The sequence below is a fragment of the Haemaphysalis longicornis genome, unplaced genomic scaffold (genome assembly GCF_048455015.1).
Source record: "Haemaphysalis longicornis isolate Haplotype H1 unplaced genomic scaffold, Haemaphysalis longicornis Haplotype H1 scaffold_1, whole genome shotgun sequence".
In the NCBI taxonomy this organism is placed as follows: Eukaryota; Metazoa; Arthropoda; class Arachnida; order Ixodida; family Ixodidae; genus Haemaphysalis; species Haemaphysalis longicornis.
The window spans coordinates 147,849,075-147,869,432 of NW_027526203.1; the positions used below are offsets into that span (position 1 = coordinate 147,849,075).

General features: G+C 47.5%; 1 protein-coding gene across 1 annotated transcript; it reads right to left on the minus strand.

Annotated features, from left to right (window-relative positions):
* Positions 1 to 354: 354 nt before the first annotated feature.
* LOC144155015 (uncharacterized) lies at positions 355 to 10,117 on the minus strand. The gene is made up of 4 exons (XM_077686209.1): positions 9,758 to 10,117; positions 7,279 to 7,345; positions 5,979 to 6,162; positions 355 to 412 (listed from the first exon to the last, which is right to left on the minus strand). Exons 1-4 carry the CDS (start codon positions 10,100 to 10,102, stop codon positions 355 to 357), a joined length of 654 nt encoding a protein of 217 aa, XP_077542335.1. The 5' UTR covers positions 10,103 to 10,117.
* Positions 10,118 to 20,358: the final 10,241 nt, after the last annotated feature.

Here is a 20,358-nt window from a genome sequence, read left to right on the forward strand (position 1 = left end):
CGTTGACTCGTAGGAGTTTCCCCTCGGCTTCCTGCTCCTCGACGCCAATGGCGCGAAATACGCCATCGCGTAGGCCCGCGATGCTTGCCTTGGTAATGTCAAGGCCACCTTATGGCCGCAGGATGATTTTAATCTCCTCGCGTGACATGGCTGGTAGCTGAAGGGGCTTCCTTTGTCTCCGACGGGGCAGATGGTTTGTTACCCGGCCTCCTGCTTCAACTTTGGCTGTCTTCGTCGCTGTTAGGCCTACCTTGGTGAGCGCTCCTGTGCCCTATTGCCGGTGGCTCACGAGCCTGCCTGCCTCTGATGTAGACTCTTCCGGTGAGATTTCCTCACCTGGTACTTCGATGTGATTCATCCCGGGTATCGGTGTGTTGGGGAAACGTCCGAGAGCTCGCAGGCGACGGCGTGCCTGAGTAGCAGGGTTAGGGCCAAGGGCCCCGCAGCGGGCTTGCCGCAGGTGCCGTGTTCTTTTAGGGATAGTGGTTGCGTTGGCCCGTCGAGGTGATGACATGGCGAAAATGGCCAACCGGTGAGCCTATTTTCAAAAAGCTTGGTGTCTTCGGGTAGCAAATGCCTTTAAGCACCCGATGTTGATGTCCTTCGTGGAAGGTGTTGGGTGGCTTCGCCTCTAAAAGTGGAATGCTCGCAGAGTGAATGCAGAACGCTTGTGCTCCTCGTAGCCCCCTCACGAGACCATCCATTTTTTGAATACAAATTTGTAAAACAAGATTTGCAAAAAATAAGTACGTTTGCATTTTGCTCTGTCCACTCATGTCGTGATCATTTTCTGCTATGCTCGATTTTTCCGCTATCCTGCCACAATGCTCTGAAAATTTATCGAGCACCTACTTTATGGGGGTTTAGTAGTGTGTGCTGGGGTACTTAAAAATATTACACAAGACAAACTTGTATTGACTTACAGAAACCACAAGAACTGAATACAAACGTGTACGCACATTGCACATGCCTCCGCAACCATCCTGACATGGTGATTCAGAAGTGGTCCCTTGCTTCTGCCATTCCTCTTGTCGATAAAGATGGATAGGACTCCCTTCACGCCATGGCACGGGTACATTCCATCGCAGCGTGCTCTTGGCCTGCATTGCTCTTGGAAGCATGGTGGCAATGCCTTTCCTGGGCAAGGATTGCTCCTCTGAGAAAATGGGCGTTTAAGAAACCGCGCTTTTGCCTACATTTTAGCTGGTTGAGCCTCCTTTTAATAACCAAAGTAAAATACTTTCGCAATTCATTACTTGTACAATTAAGGAGACGCCATTGAAACAATCGTTTCTCGGCAAAGCTCAAGTATGCGATAGTGTAAGTCGGCAGCACAACTAGCACGACGTCATGTTCATCACCACAAGTTTTCTATCCATGTGACCAGTGACGCAATCCTACAGTTGCCTGGAAACAATATTCCGACCTACTGGTGGTTTGCATAGTTTACCTACTTGTGTTTGTCCTCTGTTTCGAATTCTCTTCCGAATTTTTCCCGTTCCAATATCAGAAGCCACAAAGACACTCAAGCAGAAAAAAAAGCGTCAGAATGGAACGTGCGGCTTCTGGGCAAGCATGCATATCTTAGCTGCTCGACTACAACCAGGAACAGCGTACGACAGCGATAATTGCTGCATGAAAGCCAATTTGTATTTCTAGCCCTGGCACATCACACTTGTTTTTATAATTGCTAATAGCCCCAGAATTTTAACAACCAACTTAATATTGAACGCATGTACAGTCAGCCATACACGTGCACTAAACCCTCGTTTCGTCTTGCGTCGCATTTATCCGCTTCTACGGACAATGGACGTACGTCCGCAGACGAACGCTTTCTCCGAATGCACCATGTTCCTCTTCGGCCTGGTTGCTTGACATTGTGGTTTGCCTAGCTGCCGTCTAAGACGAATTGACACGGCAAGTGAGTACCGTGGACGAACTCTAATCACAAGATGACACTGCGGCAACCAACCAAAGCGGTAAAAACCGTTATTCCTCGAATCGCGACGACTGCCACGCCGAAGTCGCCACCTAGCGCCTAAACGGCGGTACTTATGCGGCGCTGTCTAGGTGCCAAATAATGTGGTTATTTCGCTGTGGAAACATACTTTATAAAAGGGTACTGACTACGTCGTCTGCTCAAGGCTTAAGCAACAATATTGGCTAGCAGTACGACAGTCTGTATAGAACAAATTTGAGTCCTGCAGTGGGATAGTGAAAACGTGCAATTACAAGGTTGTACATGAGATAAAACAATGCTCAGGAGCAATGCCCAAACTGATAAGCTAGCCTCGAACATATGCAATTTTAAAAATATTTTTTCGGGTAGCCAAGAGACATGGCCGTTTGTCACATCTCCACAGGTGTACTACATATCTGAGTGGATAATTTCTCTTTGTTGGGTAGAACTGGGCCGGCATGCTGGTGCACCTACATTTGAGATATCACTTTTACTTCATTTCATACTGCGGGCTATTGCACCCATTTCTTGTTTCTTCAGTATCTGTGTGTTCTCCTCAAGCAAATCATCAATCCAACCTTCAAACCAAGCAACGCAACGGATGGGAAGAGTAGTTGCAATACATTAATGTCGCGGAAATGCATCACACAACCACACAACTCATAATTGCATCACACGGAGAGCATTCAAAACTTGGTCCCACTGTTTTATATTTTGGTCATAATCTTAGTGTAGTTCTTTAACTAATGTAAGCTAATAAGGTGTCACTTGTGTAGCTGTGTTTTGCTCTGGGTTCCCACGTACACCTGTGCAAATACTTTTTCAGGTGAAATTGAGCTATTATGAGTGCACCTATTTGAAGATAAAGTCTGATGTGTTCTTTTAATGAACAGAATGCTGTAATTTTCACTTATCGACATGTGATTTGCCGTAACATTTGGAAGGGGACGTGTGGTGATGTTGATATGTAGGAATTGTGGCACCACTTGCAATAATAGTTGGAAAGATTCTTCTGGTATATACTATGTAGTTTAGTGGTTCTTGCACCTGGACAACCAGCACAATACTAGAAGCACGGACCACAGTGCGGTCCAACCAGCACAGCGGTATAGAAAAAAAAACGTGACGGGATGCTCTTTATTTAGGCACATAGAGGAGAAAATGGGGGGCTCCTAATATATTTAAGGTGAGGGGAGTGTAATTACTCTATCACCACATAAAGAGTATCGATCAAGTTACTTTTGCAATGTGCCTAATAGGCCTTTGAGGCTTGTCGAATTTTTCCCATAATGATTAGCCATTTTGAAATACTCCGAAGAAAAACAGTTAATAAAACAAAGTGAAGGTTGCATAGATAATGTTCGCAAAATCAAAATATTCTTCTCAATTTGAAGCTCTTTATGTTCAACGTTCTCTCCTTGTCTTTTCCATTTTGCCTTCGTCAATGTTCATCCCCCCAACCAAAACCCTGTATCCACCACTACACACGACAAATTTAAAAAACAATTTTACGCAGCAAGAATGAATAGCTCTAATTTTAAGCCGTCTACTTTGACTATCACCCAGTCTTCTCTCATTCCAACACCTTACAAGTGGGTTTCACAAAAAGTGTAAATGCTATCAGTATTGCGAAGCCACTGTTGTGACCTAAGTGGCAGGCACATACGCTATTGGATTGGCAACTCGGCTCAGATGGCAGCGATTTTTAACACGTCCCCGCACGGGGAACCTTTAGTCATTTTGGTGGCGGTGAGTGGCGACACCGCGTATCCCGTGCTCCGATACGTAAGCTGCTACCTCCCGGGGCGAGAAGTTCAAAGGCGAAGGGTTGGAAACCGCGAACTCTGGTCATCGCAGGCTTGATGAAGCTCCAGCGGACGAGCTTCTTGCCTGTTATCAGGCAGGGGGCTCCGCCACCTTTCTGAGCATGAGGGTAACCTCAGCGAACCTCGTTCATACCCTCATTGATACTATTCCGTCAGGTATACTTCAAATCTTCCGTCCCATATATTCGGGCCCCGAAAAGGGCCGCACCGAAGATATATTCAAACCGCTATCTAGCATTGTTTTCCCAAACTCAGACAACTTTCCCCGCTTCTTCGTTTTGCAGCCAGCTGATAAAGACACGCCTCTGACTAGTAAATCTGTGTTCCTAATATCAAAACTTATTGAAAGTGATGCAGGAAAGAACTACGACGCGAAGGAGTTTGAATGAAACTGAATCTGATCTTGAAAGTCTGGGTCAGCAGGTGTGATAACAGTGAAGTTAAAACTAAGCATCTCATTCTGACATTTAACCGCAGCACACATCCTGAGTCGGCAAAAGCAGGTTTCACACACTGCCGCACAAAGCCCTACATAGCAACATAGCATAGTTGGTTTAGATGTCAACGGTTTGAGCATGGTGCCAATTCTCACTCGTTGAAAACTGACTTGCGCAAAATGTTGACTATGATCATCCAAAAGAAAACTGTTAGAGCAGAGGTGCTGCAATTGTGATGGACCTTATCCAGCCTATTCTAGGTCACGCAAAAAATTTAAAGAAGGAAGTGAAATACTCAACATGAAAGTTTCTCAAAATATCTCATTCGCAGAAGTGCGGAAACGATATGCAATGCATCCGTCTACAAAATGCATCCGTTACACGCTTGGGGGCGGAGCGGCGTCTTGTGTCACCAGCGATGCAGTACTGGACTGTGTCCCGCATCAACCCCTCCGTCCCCGCAGAGCCTGGCAGATACTGTGGCGACATGCAGCAGTTTTGGGGGTAGTGCGGCTGTGTCTTGTCGTGCCCATTCGGCCCCCAATACTTGTGAGGGTGTAGCGGGCATGGACACGGAGAGCCCTGCATCTCCTTCCACAATTGCCGCACCGCGTCCTCCGCCTGTTAGGCACGCGGTTGGAGCAAAAAACACTCCTGGCTGTGGGCGTCTAAGGGGCCCCAACTCTCTGACCCCCGGGGTTCAGACGAGGGTATAATTTTCACTATAACACCAAACGGGCGATGCGGCCCTGCTGGCGGTGAAAAAAAAGCCACTTCCCAGAATTACTGGTCCAAAACATGATTCAGTTACACAATATAACGCGCACGAATAAATCTATAGCTGTAATGACAGTAGAAAACAGCAGTGTGCGATTGTAGGGTCCTCATGAAGAATCTAAATGATACATATTAAATGCTTTACAAAAACCCATCAAGCGGTGTTTGCCTCCAGGAAGAGACACATCTCAATTCCAAACATATCAAATTTTTTCAGCAATACAGTTTTCAGATAAGACAGATAGTTCAGTCAACTCTTCAGGGTGTGTAGCCATTGTTACACAAAAATCTATTCCGTGCTAGAGCTTCCAGTTACTCACTAGACTGGAAGCGGTTGCGGTACGGGTAATCATTTTTAATAAGCTGATCACAGTATGGTCTTTGTACATTCCACCAGACCACTACTTATCTAGTTCTCAATTTGAATACCTAATAGATGTGCTTCCTCAACCATTCATTTTGGTAGGCGGCCTGAATGGTCATAAGCTCTGGCGCTCTGAAAGAACCCAAACTCGGGGTCGCCTAATCGAAAATTTCCTTGTGCCATCTGGGACTTGTTTAAAACAAAAACTGGCAACATATTATAATACTACTCACGATATACTCCTACATAGAGTTGCATTTGGTTCAGGCATTCTTTCAGCATGGATAAAGTGTGTGGTTGACACGAATTGTTATGGAAGTGACAATTTCCCAGTATTCTTAAAACGCAGACATAACGTCTCGAGCTGTTCTATTTCAAAAACAGATTCAAGGAAACCGGGGCAGACTGGAAGGAATTTCAGGAGCGGTCAACTGACGTACGCTGTTATATGCCACTTAGGCTTTGACGAACCTTGTGACCTCATTACAGCCCACATTTATTTATTTGATAATTTCATTTCATTTCATTTATTTACTCTCAATGCCGTGAGGCGTTACAGAGAGGAGGGGTACAATATTGAATAACAAGAGAAAAGAAAACAGCAGGGTGGTAACAAAAAGTGATTGCTGACTGCGGATTTGAAGTGCGCAGCGTCACTGATGGAGACGATGGAGGCTGGAAGGTGATTCCACTGCAAGCTGGTCATTGGAACAAACGAGTTCAGGTAGATGTTTGTTCGGGAGTATGGCACACCAACTTTTAACGGATGATCAATGCGTGATGACACGTATGGGGGAACTGAAAAAAGGGACTGCTTTAAGGTCTGATTGGTGTAAAATATTTTATGGAAAACACATAGGCGGGATATCACACGACGGGTTGCAAGATCAGGCAGTTGTACTATTTGTTTCATGTTAGTGACACTGGATGACCGGGAATAATCAGAAAGAATGAAACGAGTGGCCCGATTTTGGATAGCTTCCAGTGTGTAGACAAGATTGGCAGAATGTGGATCCCATACAGAAGAGGCGTATTCAATCTTCGGCCGTACAAGAGTTTTGTAAAGCTGCAGTTTTAATGAAGTGGGAGCTCGAGAGAAATTTCGTCGGAGGAAGCCGAGCATGCGGTTCGCATTATTGCTAATATATTCAATGTGCGGCTGCCACGAAAGGTTATCTGAAATCTGAACGCCAAGGTATTTGTAGGTGGTAACCGATGAAAGAGGGGAGCCGTTAAGGAAATATGTGTTTACAGGGGTGTGCTTGATTGTTCGTGTTAACCTCATATATTTGCACTTGTCGACGTTTAGTTTCATTAGCCAGGTGTTGCACCAGGCTGAAATTGTGTTAAGGTCGGTTTGAAGTTTTGAGGGGTCAGAAGGTTCAGATATATTTCTATATATAACACAATCGTCAGCGAAAAGACGTATTGATGAGGTTATGGCATCAGGGAGATCATTAATATAAATTAGGAAGAGAAGAGGCCCCAATACTGATCCCTGAGGGACACCAGATGTAACGGGACAGTGAGGAGATTCGTTATCATTGATAGTTACATATTGAAAGCGATTCTGCAAAAAACATTCAATCCACCTAAAAATGTTAGGGTCAATGCTCAGTTTGCTAAGTTTATAAAGTAGTAGTGGATGGGACACGCAGTCAAATGCCTTCGCGAAATCAATGAAAATGCAATCGACTACTGACGTAAGATCCAACAAAGAACAGAGATCATTAGTAAAGGTGATCAGTTGAGTTTCACAAGAATGATTTTTGCGAAAACCGTGTTGGTAAACTGTAAAAAATGAATTAGATTCTAGAAAACTCATCAAGTTAGTGTAGATGATGTGTTCGAGTAGTTTGCATGGGATCGATGTAAGAGAAATGGGTCGATAGTTAAAAGGGGAGAACACTTCACCAGACTTGTGTACTGGAATCACCTTTCCACCCTTCCAGTCGTCGGGTAGTAAGGAACACTGTAAAGACTGTGAAAAAATATAAGAAAGGATCAATGAGGAGTTCACATTGGTACTTTTCAAAAACTTATAATTAATCCCATCTATTCCAGAAGATGAAGAAATTTTAGCCCCCTGTATCAGCTTGAAAATTCCAGCACAGTCAATAAAAATTGGTTCCATTGGCTGAAGATATAAGCTTTCTTTAACAGGAAACGAAGTAGGCATTGTTTTAGTAAAAGATAAAGAAAATGTATTGTTGAGCAACACGCAGCACTGCTCTCGTGGAACAAGTGCCCCATCAGGTGTTTTTAATTTTACATCTTTAGATCTGCTCATATTAACAGCGCTCCAGAACTTGCGGGGATCAGTTGATAAGAGGGATGGGAGCGTTCGCTGATAAAACTCGGTTTTTGCACGAGAAAGGGCTTTTTTATATTCTGATGCGACGCGCGCATAAGCCGACCACCTGTCAGCAGAACGTGATAGCCTACAGCGGCGAAAAATACGCTTTTTTTTGTTAAGGAGCTGTTTTAGTGAGACGTTGTACCACGGTTGGCGTTTAGGACAGGATATTCGTCTGAGCGGTATGTACTTATCAGTCAGCCATTGAACCTTGTTTCGAAATAAAGACCAATTAACATTGAGCGGACGCTCCCAAAATTCAGGAAGGAAATAATCTATAAAAGATTCCAGTTCCCTATTTATGGCTTGGAAATCAGCTTTAACGTAGTCTCTAATTTGTTTAAACTGTTTGGCGGGGCGCGAAGAGGCTGACGGTATAGTGAAATGGGCAACCAAGTGGTCACTCAAAGCAGGCAAAAGCGTTAAAGATGAAACAGATTCGGGAACCGTGGTCAGTAAAAGATCAAGGGTGCTGGAAGACGACTGGGTAATGCGAGTAGGTCCTTTAACAAGTTGACTTAAGTTAAATATAGAGCAAACGTCAATAAAACTTGAGCATTCTCTAGAAGCACTGGTTGTTACAGGAAAAGGCTCGTTCCACGAAATTGCCGGAAAGTTAAAATCACCTAAAACAAACAAGGGGGCTTTAGGAAATTTGACAACCACTTGGTTTAGGCAATCATGGAATTCATCACAAAAAGTAGGCGAACTGTTCGGCGGACGGTAGCAGGCACATAACAAGAAATCTGCGTGATTTATCTGGATACAAATACAAAGAAATTCTAGATGCGATACAATGCGGACGTCATAAGAAGCAATGTCGTCGGATACCGCAATAAGAATGCCACCTCCTTTCCGCCCAATTCTGTCGTGCCTGTATATGGTGTAATCTGTTTTGCAATTCAGCAGTTCCTTATTGTCCACACCTTCATGCAGCCAAGTTTCGGTGAGTACAACAACATCGGCTGAGCACGCGTCAATCACGGACGATAACTCATCACGTTTATTCATCAAACTTCTAATGTTGGTGAATAGAAAAGAATGGTCGCGTTTGGGTTTCGCCTGCACGGCTGAGGATTGCTAGGTAGCGGTTGGGTGCGGTAACGGAGAGTTGGCTGGACTAATGCCTGCTGTATCATCAGTGGAAAGAGGGGCACTGTACGTCCCAATTTCGTAGACGCTATCAGTTACACTGCAATAAGTATAACACTGTTTGCCGACGTACAGCTTGTTATAACGCAAGCTGTACTGTTTCCCTGTAGCCTTGCCGAAATCATGAAGCTTTTTGCGCGAGTAGCGAGTGGCTTTACAAAAGTCTTCCTGGATTGTGATACAGGTGCCCTTAAGTTTAGCCCTTTGAGATAAAATTCGGTCTTTCGTTTTGGCAGACGCAAACTTGACAATTATAGGTCGGCACTTCTTCTCGACAAAGGAGCCTAATCTGTGTGCCCGAGAAATGCCATCAGCGGGCACTTGTTCAGAAAAGGTGGTGGTCAAAAGCTCCCGTACTTTCTCTTCAGCTGACGCCCATGTATCTGAATGACTATCGTCAATGCCGTGAAAAATCAAATTGTCCGGACGAGCCCTGTCTTCTAAATCATCGAGCCGAGACAGCACAGCCGAATTTTCGCAGTTGACAATTTCAGCTACTGTGCGGCGAGTGTCAGCATCGTCAGTAAGGCGTTCCAGGGTGGATACCTTGTTCTCAACCGCTGCTAATCTCTCGGTAACATCAGTTACTCTATCTTCGAGCAATTTCTGGCTGGCTCTTACTTCATTTAGCGACGACATTACTTCGGCGTGGCGTGATTCCATTGTACCTGCGAGGGATTTTATAGCTTCCAGCACTTCGCTATTGGTAATCTCGGTTGCCGGTTTAGGAGGCCCAGGGTTTAACTCGATATCACCAGACAAAATAAGCAATTGCATAGCATGAACACAGTCAGTGCAAACCATCAAAAGTACATGGGGGCATGGGACAAGCAGCAGACAACGGTTGCTCGTTTTTTTACAATGCAAGGAAGGTGAGCAACTAACCTGTATGAAAAACAGGAAGGGCTTAAGCAACGCCATCTTCACTGCTGCTGTCACATGCCCACTGATGGCAGCGTGTTCACGCTGGCTCTTTATGCTGTCCGAATCCCCTGGTGGCTGTGATGCGGTGGTTCCTCCGGTGTAGATGCGCAGTGGAGCCGTGTCCACGCATGGCCGCGCATAGTCCACGTGTTGAAGATAGCAGCTGGTCACCGGGGTTGTCCAAGAACGCACGAAGTAGCCAGGCTGCGGCGTTGATTCCGGGGTCAGCCGTAGAACGGTTATCGGCCACGGAGACGAGACAGCCAGTATCTGTATGAAAAACAGGAAGGGCTTAAGCAACGCCATCTTCACTGCTGCTGTCACATGCCCACTTTATTTGAAGCATATTTGAAATTTGAAATTTATTTGAAGCATAATCGATTCAGCGGTATACTCCATTCCCCACTGCTCTAGTAACACCGGCAACGTGAGAAGGCCTCATGGAATGAGGAGTGCTGACGGGAACGACAGATTCAGAACCAGGCCTGGGGTGTCCGAATATTGCCGCGAACCATGTATGGGTTTGATTATTTATTGTTTGTTTTTACTGCCGGGCCCCGCCTGGCTGTGTTATCTGCGTTCCAAACGAAGCGCGTCTTACATTCTTTACTTTTATGCCGCACGGGCTATCACATTCAGATACGCAGACTGTTTCGCCCTAACGCCACTAGCCCAGAATAATCTTCTGCGATCTACAATGTTCTGGATGTGAATCGACGTTTCCAGAAACACTTGCGCCAAAAGATAAAAGTCTGCAGAGCAGACGCCGCGGCATTCATTCGACGACACTCGCCTGTGCTAGTCACTTTGTTGACCACTGCTTGGCCGCCTTTGTATTCGTTTGAGTTGTTAGGGGAGCACAAGTTCGCTCCAATAAACTTGTTTCTAATTCAAGACAACTGCGTCGTCCTTGGCTTCGTGACATCTGGTGGAGGTGCCGGGTACGCACCCTTCATGCCCACTACAACCTCCGGAAGCCGCAAAGCCAGTCCAACAAGAGACAGCCTCCGCCTGCAAGATTTACCACCAGAGTCCGGTCTACTACCGGAGAAGACGAAGAAGAAAGACGTCGCAACCAGCACCATGCTCAACCAAGCCAATCCTCCTGTCGTTCTGAAGCAGCCACGGGAACCGCCATCATTCCGAGGAGCCCCCGCAGAAGACCCAGAAGAATGGCTGGAGAAACTGGAGCGCGTCCGGAAATTCAACAGGTGGGACGACGCAGAAACGTTCCGGCACGTTTTCTTTTACTTGGAAGATTCGGCTCGCACTTGGTTCGAGAACCACGAGACCTCCTTGACAAACTGGGCTCTGTTCAAAAGCGAGTTCACTAAGACCTTCACTACCGTGGTCAGAAAAGAACGCGCAGCGCTTTTACTTGAAACTCGAACGCAGCACCGCAATGAAGGTGTAGTCATCTTTGTTGAGGAGATGAAGAGGTTGTTTCGACGTGCGGATCTGGAGATGACAGAAGAAAAGAAACTAAGGTTTCTCATGCGAGGGGTAAAGCAGGAGCTTTTTACTTGCCTTGTCCGCAATCCTCCCAAGACGGTGACCGAATTTTCGTCTGAGGCGGCCGCGATGGAGAAGACGCTGGAAGTTCGAACGAGGCAGTACGATCGCCCGGTCAACGTGCTGGTTTCCGAGACGATCGGGGCCGGGGCTACAAGCTTGGACACACTGCGTGAGACCATCCGAGCAGTGGTCAGGGAGGAGCTTCGGAAGCTTTTTCCGACGACGCCGCAACCTGAAGTGGCTTCCCTGACTGACGTAATCTGCGAAGAGGTCCAACACGCTTTGGGCACTTCTATGCCATCCGAGGCACCCCGCGAGCCACAGGCGATGACCTACTCCGCGGCTGTTCGTCGACCCCGCCCTGCTCCAACCCGTCTACAAGAAGCTCCATCGTATCGCCGTCCACTCTCGCCGCCGTCCCCACTGTCGCCGCCGTCGACCGTACCGCCGTACACAGCCCAAACCCAGACGCCGAGGAAGACTGACGTTTGGCGAACGCCAGATCATCGTCCGCTGTGCTACCATTGCGGAGAGGCCGATCACATCTATCGTCGCTGCCCGTACAGGAGACTCGGACTGCGTGATTTCTCCGTCGACGCCCCACGCCCCTGACCCGGCCAGCGCCCTACCGAGATCGACGAATACCTGTCCAACACCAACCGAGGACCAGCCCGCTCACACCGATCGCCGTCGCCCTACCCATACCAGTCGCCTAACCGCCGTAGCAATGCTGATTTCGCACGTGGAAGGTCCCCCAGCCCACGCGGGGGAAACTAAAAGCAGCAACTTCTGGAGGTGAAGTTGCTCTACGGCGAAGAACTGGAAACCCTCCAACGACGCAAGGACGCGCTGAAGGCAGGGATTCACGACATGCCCTCATCCCGACGACCCGACCTAACCCTGACGAGACTCCCGAACACGACGACAGCTACACGGCGCGACGCGTACCCGACCTGACCGAGACGTCCGTTGAGAAGACGACGACAACGACGATGCACAGTGCCCGACCGTCAACACGTACAAGCAGAGATACGACGCCCCGACGAACCCGGAACTCGAGGAAGACTGCATCTGACGTCAAGGTGTCCATCGACGGCTTTGACGTAGACGCCCTCGTAGACACGGGAGCTGACTATTCGGTAATGACCGGACCATTTGCGTCTAAACTGAAGAAAGTTATGACCAGATGGGACGGTCCGCACATACGCACAGCAGGAGGCCACCTTGTGACGCCAAGTGGAACGTGCACATCGCGCGTCACCATAGACGGCACAACGTACCCTGCGGCGTTCGTCGTTCTGCCTAACTGCTCCCGCCACGTAATTCTTGGAATGGACTTTTTGATGGACAACGGTGCAATAATCGATCTGCAGACTAAGTCAATAACTTTTTCCCCCCATCACTCCATGACGCCGGAACCGAACCCCGAACGACTGGCTGCTGTAAGGATTGCCGATGATCATGTCACCCTGCCACCCCGCGCTAGCTTGATGGTCGCAGTCTACTGTGAAGATGCTGCTCCTGACGTCGACGCTATCGTAGACACTGATCAAAGGGTGCTTCTCGACCGTTGGTGTGTCTGTCGCAAGAGGCATCGCGTGTTTTAAGCAGCGCAAATCCCACGTTTTGGTCACCAATGTCACCGAGGAGTACCAGCATTTAAACAAGGGCGCTTCAATTGCGTTCCTCGAAGAAACGCAACAAGCAAGTGACGTGATCGCAGTAGCCGACTTTGAACACGCACCCGACGATACTTTGAAGCTTCCGCAGCCCTTCGACGTGAATCTGGCGCTACCGCAAGAAGAAAAGAACAAGTTATTGGCTTTGCATTATACAGCCATCGAAAAGTCCGTGGGAGGCGCCGGTCGTACTCGTGAAGAAAAAAGACGGCACAATGAGGTTCTGCGTTGACTACCGGCGATTGAACAGGATCACCAAAAAGGACGTGTACCCCCTGCCACGAATCGACGACGCCCTCGACCACCTCTGCCACGCGAAGTACTTCTCATCGATGGATCTGAAGACAGGCTACTGGCAAATTGAAGTGGACGAGAGAGATCGAGAGAACACTGCATTCATAACCCCGGACGGCCTATACGAGTTCAAGGTGATGCCTTTTGGGCTATGCACGGCACCAGCAACTTTCCAAAGGGTCATGGATACTGTGCTAGCTGGCCTGAAGTGGCACACCTGCCTCGTATACCTCGACGACGTTGTGGTATTCTCCCGGACTTTCGACGAACACCTTTCAAGGTTGCAGTCTGTACTCGAGGCCATCCGAACGTCGGGGTTAACGCTGAAGCCTGAAAAGTGCCGCTTCGCGTACGAGGAACTGAAGTTTTTGGGCCATGTCGTCAACGCCGCGGGAGTCCGGCCTGATCCGGCGAAAACTTCCGCCATAGCGAACTTCCCAAGACCGAAAGATAAGAAGGGCGTGCGGAGATTTCTCGGACTATGCGCATACTACAGGCGCTTCGTCGCAAACTTCGCCCGCATTGCAGAGCCACTCACCCGCTTAACGATAGATAGCACCCCTTTCAGCTGGGAAAATGCCCAAGAAAGAGCTTTCTGCGAGCTGCAACAATGCCTGCAAAGCCCGCCTGTGCTCGCGCATTTCGACGAAAATGCCGAAACGGAAATGCACATGGACGCCAGTGATATAGGCTTGGGTGCCGTCCTCGTGCAAAAGCAAAGCGGGTGCGAGAAAGTAATCGCCTATGCCAGCCGTGGTCTGTCCAAGGAAGAAAGAAACTACTCAGCCTCTGAGAAAGAGTTCCTCGCTATTATATGGGCCATTTCAAAATTTCGCCCATACGTGTATGGAAGACCATTCAAGGTTGTGACAGACCACCATGCGCTGTGTTGGCTCGCTAATTTGAAGGACCCCTCTGGCCGTCTTGGTAGATGGAGCTTGCGCCTGCAAGAATTCGACGTTACAGTAGTCTATAAATCCGGGAGGAAACACTCCGACGCCGACTGCCTGTCCCGTGCCCCCGTCGACCCGCCACCACAAGACTCCGATGAAGACAGCGCGTTCTTCGGAGTCGTGACTGAGAGCGACCTGGCCGCCCAGCAGCGTGCCGACCCCGATCTACGCGTCATGATCGACTACCTCCAAGGATGCAACGTCGCCGTGCCCAGGGCCTTCAAACGCAACTTACCCGCATCCAGCCTGAAAAACTCCGTCCTCGTGAAGAAGAATTTCAGCCCCGGAACTAGAGCAAATTATCTCCTTGTGATCCCGGCAGATCTTCGTGACGAAATTTTGGAAGCGTGCCACGACGACCCGTCTTCCGGACATCTCGGCACAGCTCGCACAATTGGGAAAATCAAGGCGAAGTACTACTGGCCCCGCCTTGCATCCGACGTCACCCACTACGTCCGGAGCTGCCGTGACTGCCAGCGACGAAAAACGCCACCGACGAGACCCGCCGGACTTCTGCAACCGATCGGCGTCCCATCTAGGCCCTTCCAACAGATTGGAATGGACCTTCTGGGCCCGTTCCCTACATCCCGATCCGAGAACAAGTGGATTGTTGTAGCGACAGACTACATGACGCGCTACGCAGAAACCGCCGCACTTCCGAGGGGGACTGCAGAAGAAGTCGCAAAGTTCTTCATAAGCCAAGTTGTGCTGCGACATGGAGCCTCGGAAGTCCTAATCACGAACTGCGGAACGGCCTTTACTGCGGAGCTGATGCAAGGGATATTACGCTACAGCAACACGGATCACCGAAGAACGACGGCGTACCACCCCCAAACAAACGGACTAACGGAACGCCTGAACAAGACAATCGCGGATATGCTGTCAATGTACGTCGACGTTGAACATAAGACTTGAGACGAAGTGCTACCGTACGTCACCTTTGCGTACAACACGGCTATCCAGGAAACTACGCAGATGACGCCGTTCGAGCTTGTCTACGGAAGACGGCCGACTACAATGCTCGACGCCGTGCTTCCGCACGTAGAAGACGACGACATCAACGCCGACGTCCAAGGATACCTTCAGCGTGCGGAGGAGGCCCGCCAGCTGGCTCGAGTTCGTACAACGGACCAGCAGCTAGTGGATGCCGGGCGCTACAACCTCCGACGCCGAGACGCCGAGTACCACCCTGGGGATCGCGTGTGGGTTTGGACTCCCATCCGTCGACGCGGACTAAGTGAGAAGCTTCTGCGACGGTATTTCGGACCCTACCAGATTCTACGACGTGTCGGCCAACTTACCTACGAGGTGATCCCCGATGGCGATTCCGGAACATCACGACGACGCACGCAGCCCGAAGTCGTCCACGTAGTTCGCTTGAAACCTTACTATGCAGATGACGAACTTTTTTTGTTGTTCGTTCGGACTGTGTTTTATTTTAGCATCGGGTCGATGCACTCTTAGAGGGGGGTAATGCCGCGAACCATGTATGGGTTTGATTATTTATTGTTTGTTTTTACTGCCGGGCCCCGCCCGGCTGTGTTATCTGCGTTCCAAACGAAGCGCGTCTTACATTCTTTACTTTTATGCCGCACGTGCTATCACATTCAGATAAGCAGACTGTTTCGCCCTAACGCCACTAGCCCAGAATAATCTTCTGCGATCTACAATGTTCTGGATGTGAATCGACGTTTCCAGAAACACTTGCGCCAAAAGAAAAAAGCCTGCAGAGCAGACGCCGCGGCATTCATTCGACGACACTCGCCTGTGCTAGTCACTTTGTTGACCACTGCTTCGCCGCCTTTGTATTCTTTTGAGTTGTTAGGGGAGCACAAGTTCGCTCCAATAAACTTGTTTCTAATTCAAGACAACTGCGTCGTCCTTGGCTTCGTGACAATATACACAACTTGAGGCAACCTGATCACTTTTAATTGTGCTAAAGCAGAGGGAAGGCACGTTCGTCGAAAGGCGAAACGGGAAAGCTGGCGGTGTTTTGTAAATCCAATAAATTCGTATACAGGTACACGCAAGGTCTGGAACAGAGTTAGGAAATGGACAAAACACTTTCAACCTACTATTTTCAGACACCATTGAGAATCAAGCGAACGCACTTTCCCAACACTTTGAGCACAAAAAGCCCTAGAGAGAAAACCAATTCGGGGCAATAAACAATCCGACGAGCCGTACAAGCCTAAATTGTCCCTACTACAAGTGTTGTTTCTTTGGACACATGTATGTCCAGTGCACCTGGGGCAGGATAATGTTACTTTGTTATGATGCAAGACCTGCACACAGACACCCTGGAAACACTCCTTTATCTATATTACAAAATTTGCCCGAAGGGATACTTACTTTCCTAGTGTTCGGATGGAAGCGATTATAACTGTAATAGTGAAAGAGGGAAAACATTCCTCAATGCCATTTAGTTACCGCCCAATAGCTCTGACCAGTTGTCTCAGTAAAGTCTTTGAAAAAAATGATGACCGGAAGGTTGATGCATATCTTGAATACAATGGCATACTTGACAGTTGTGAGGCGTGGTTTGGATCGGGCAGATCAACAACTACTCAGCAGATTGCGTTCGAATGTTATGTGAAAGACTTTTATACACAGGCAGCATTGGCGGTGAGCGCAACCACGGGCGGCGCTGCGGAGCGCGCCTCCATGACGTCGGCTTAGGGATTCTCGCATTTGTCTGCTTCAGTCGGGCTCGCTCTCTCGCGTATGCGCAACTTTTTTTCGTAACAAAAGACTTAAAACAGCGTAAACTAGCTCAATGCGTGATTTTAAGTATAGTTTTTGATACCGCTCCGGAAAAAACATTGCCGGCGTCGCCCAGGCATTGCTGCGAAGCTGGTCCTGTGCGGAGCGCGAAGAGTCGGAGTAGGCTTCAGCGTCTGTGTTCAGCAGTCTTTCGAACAAAGGTAACAACTGGAGGCTCACAACCGACAACAGCGAAACTGGAAGACCAAAACAAATTCCAGGCCTTCGGGGCTGTCGGCTGTGGCAGAAGGCATTACGATTCCAGCTAATCTTATGTAAGGTAAAACAGATTTGGCAACCTTGCCTAACATCGGAAACTATTGTATCAAGTCACTTTACGTTGTCACGTCATAAAAGTGTGCCGACATGCATTATGGGGCACAAATAATGTAGGTTGATTTCCAAATAACCTGCTGTGTGTATAGGCGCGTGCTGGTTTTATACCAGGCTTCTAACCAGTATGCAGGCTTATTGAGCGAAACGACTAACCTGTATGGCAAACATGCAGTAAGACTATGTTTGTTCAGATTTGGAGGGATATTTCGGTACATTTGCCACAGCCATATCATCCCAATGTTCAGATAGGCGTTATAGTAAAACTGCACTCATGAGGAGGAGGGCCAGGAGGAGGACAAACCTTTGCAGTAAAACCGAGCTGGTTAGTGGGCAGGCTCCTCAGTCCAAGGCGAGAGAGATATTTATTCTTGAATTCACCGAACGTCATCCCGAGTAGGCCAAGATTTCTTCTTTGCGACTGAAGGGGTTGGAAAACAATAAAGAGCTGTCTGGACATATTCATTGGTTTCGAATTGTGTTATACTGAAAATTGGCATGTATACTATTTATTGCGTTCGTTAGCAAGTATATCAAGTTTTCAACTCCGTAATCATGTCGTAACTTTTTGGGTTGAGATTGAGTTCGTTACGTTAACGATGGTTCGATATAAATTAGCTGCACAAAAGCCGCCTTCGAGTACTGTGGACAATGTTATCTGCGCCGTAGCACAGATCTTATTGCATTGCATATTCATGCGAACTTCGTGAGCCTTGCAAACATCCCCAAACCTCCTAGGACGTCTGGGACGGTGCAGAAAAACGAATGCGTTGGGCACAGAAAAAAAAAAAAAAACGTTCATCTAACAGCGAAAGAAATAGAAAACACCTGTTTTATTTCCTGCTGTGCGACCCGCTTATTGATGCTTAGCATTAGAGTATTGCGTCTTCATAAGAGCATCTCAGAAATAGTTAAGGGAACCCTACGCATTTTGAATACTCGAGGAGCTCTGAGCACTGAAACTCGCAAATACGCTAGCTAGATAGGACGAGTTACACACGATCGTCTGAGCGATGCTCTCTGAAAGTCGTTCTCTCTCTCCTCGTGTGTTGTAAACTTGTGCGGGACAAAGCTTGAAATTATTCAGACCTGTCAGAATCTGATTGTTAAAGCACCAAAGCATCAAAGCGGGCGATTTCTAGCAAAGGCATTGCTGCCAGTAACAATCGGACGACCGCGGCGCGGGTGTAGCAGCGGCGCGAATGTAGCAGACGACAGCGGAGCGGGTTCCTAAGCCGACGTCAGATCCGGGGGGCGCCACTCGAACATCTCACCGACAATTGGGGGTCTTTTTTGATTTAGAGAAGGCATATAACAACGTAGCGTTATGGCATTCTTCTTGACCTAAAAGCACGTGGGTATTTCGGGATCCATGTAAGGGTTTAAGTAACCTATTAATAAGGGCTGGTACAGCACTGTCAAAAAGTTGCATTGAAGAAAAGGGTTTTCTTTAGGGTGGAGTTCTGAGTTGAAGGCTGTTTATTATAACAATGAACACACTAGCAAAAGCACTGCCACCTTTAATTTCTTACTCTGTATACGTTGATAGTGTACAAATCAGCTCTAAAGCTTCTAAAATCTGTTTGCGAACGTCAAATTTTGATTTTTCATCCGCTTTCTAGGTGCTAGAAGAATAGTTTATCTGATTTCTTGAAAAGCATTAAGGCGACTGCAGGATGAAGACCTCTCCATTGGACATCACCCGCTCTTCTCCTGCACTTCCCGAGTCGATTCGTTGCTCCGAATATTGTTCTTTCATTCCTCCATCGAATTCTTGGCCTTCTCTTCTAAACCCGTCCATTCTGTTAACCTCGTGGTACACCCGTTAGTTGGCCTCACAGTGCAAAATTGTGACGTTGAGGACTCCCGTATATGCTTGTTCTGATGATCTTATCGTCACTTTCTTTGGTGCGGGTAAGTTTGTGGTACGGTAGGCTCTGCACTGTTCGGGTCATTATCAGTGGTTGCATGAGTTCCATTGTTTCGTTTTCTTGCTCTGTTTCTGGTTTTCGGTTGTGGGTAATTGGTTAACGATTTTCCGTTTTTGGTGAATGAATATTTGTCTCTACGGCTTTCTTCCAGAGCCACGCCGAGTATTCTTACGTGACTGTTCTTTGGGAATTCATCCGTACCTATTTTAGGGTGATTTTCAACTATACCGCGTTGCTCCATCTGGCGTTTGCCAAACGGAGCTTGCAGCGGAGACAACCATGAAAAGCATTTTAAAAGCTTAAAAGATCATACAATATATATATATATATATATATATATATATATATATATATATATATATATATATATATATATATATATATATATATATATATATATAATGTACACTCCGTTGCGGCTGTTTTCTTTGTGTATTTGTTCCTTGATATGTTTATTAAATGCCGTAATTAGCATTTTAAAAATCATGCATGCCTCCAACGACGACGCTGCCTGAACACGAAGCTTCTACTGAAGGATTCTTTCGTTGTCGCCCGAGTTTGACTTGTATGCACCTTGGACTTTTGATCGCAGCTTCTTTGACTGACGCTTCATCTTTCAATTTTGCACGCAGCAATCTTCGCGTTCAACCATCGTTGTCGCTGAACTGAGGAGTACGTCATTTTTGTGTCTAATTTTGCACGTTCATGCACCCCTCTCCAAATCCAAATTGCTTCGACCACATCGTAATGGCGTCATTGCATTTATGTTGGCTTCATATTGCGTGGCACCAGTGTTCTATTCCGACCACAGGAAGCGTTTTTTTCTTTGTTTCTCCACCCACAATCATTTGTTTCCCCACCCACAATCATTGTCGGAGAGAGTTGGATTTTTTCAGTACGTTTTCAACGTGAAATATATGCCATATAGAAAGCTTAGCTTTAAAATTACGGTTCTTCAGAGCACATGTGGATCCTGTAAGTCTCATTCCGCACCTATTTGTAACCGTACAACGCTGAACTAGCACTTTTATGTCACTTTGCAGTTATCCTACAAACTGACCCGATAAATGTGGTTCATTTACTACTCTACAACG

What these genes read in the sequence shown, in the direction of transcription:
- LOC144155015 (XM_077686209.1), bottom strand. Translation starts at nt 10,102, where the DNA reads ATGGCGTTGCTTAAGCCCTTCCTGTTTTTCATACAGATACTGGCTGTC. An exon ending in CCTTCCTGTTTTTCATACAG is followed by an intron (nt 7,346 to 9,757) that starts GTTAGTTGCTCA and finishes ATTTTTTCACAG; the next exon opens with TCTTTACAGTGTTCCTTACT. An exon ending in GATTCCAGTACACAAGTCTG is followed by an intron (nt 6,163 to 7,278) that starts GTGAAGTGTTCT and finishes CCCTTTTTTCAG; the next exon opens with TTCCCCCATACGTGTCATCA.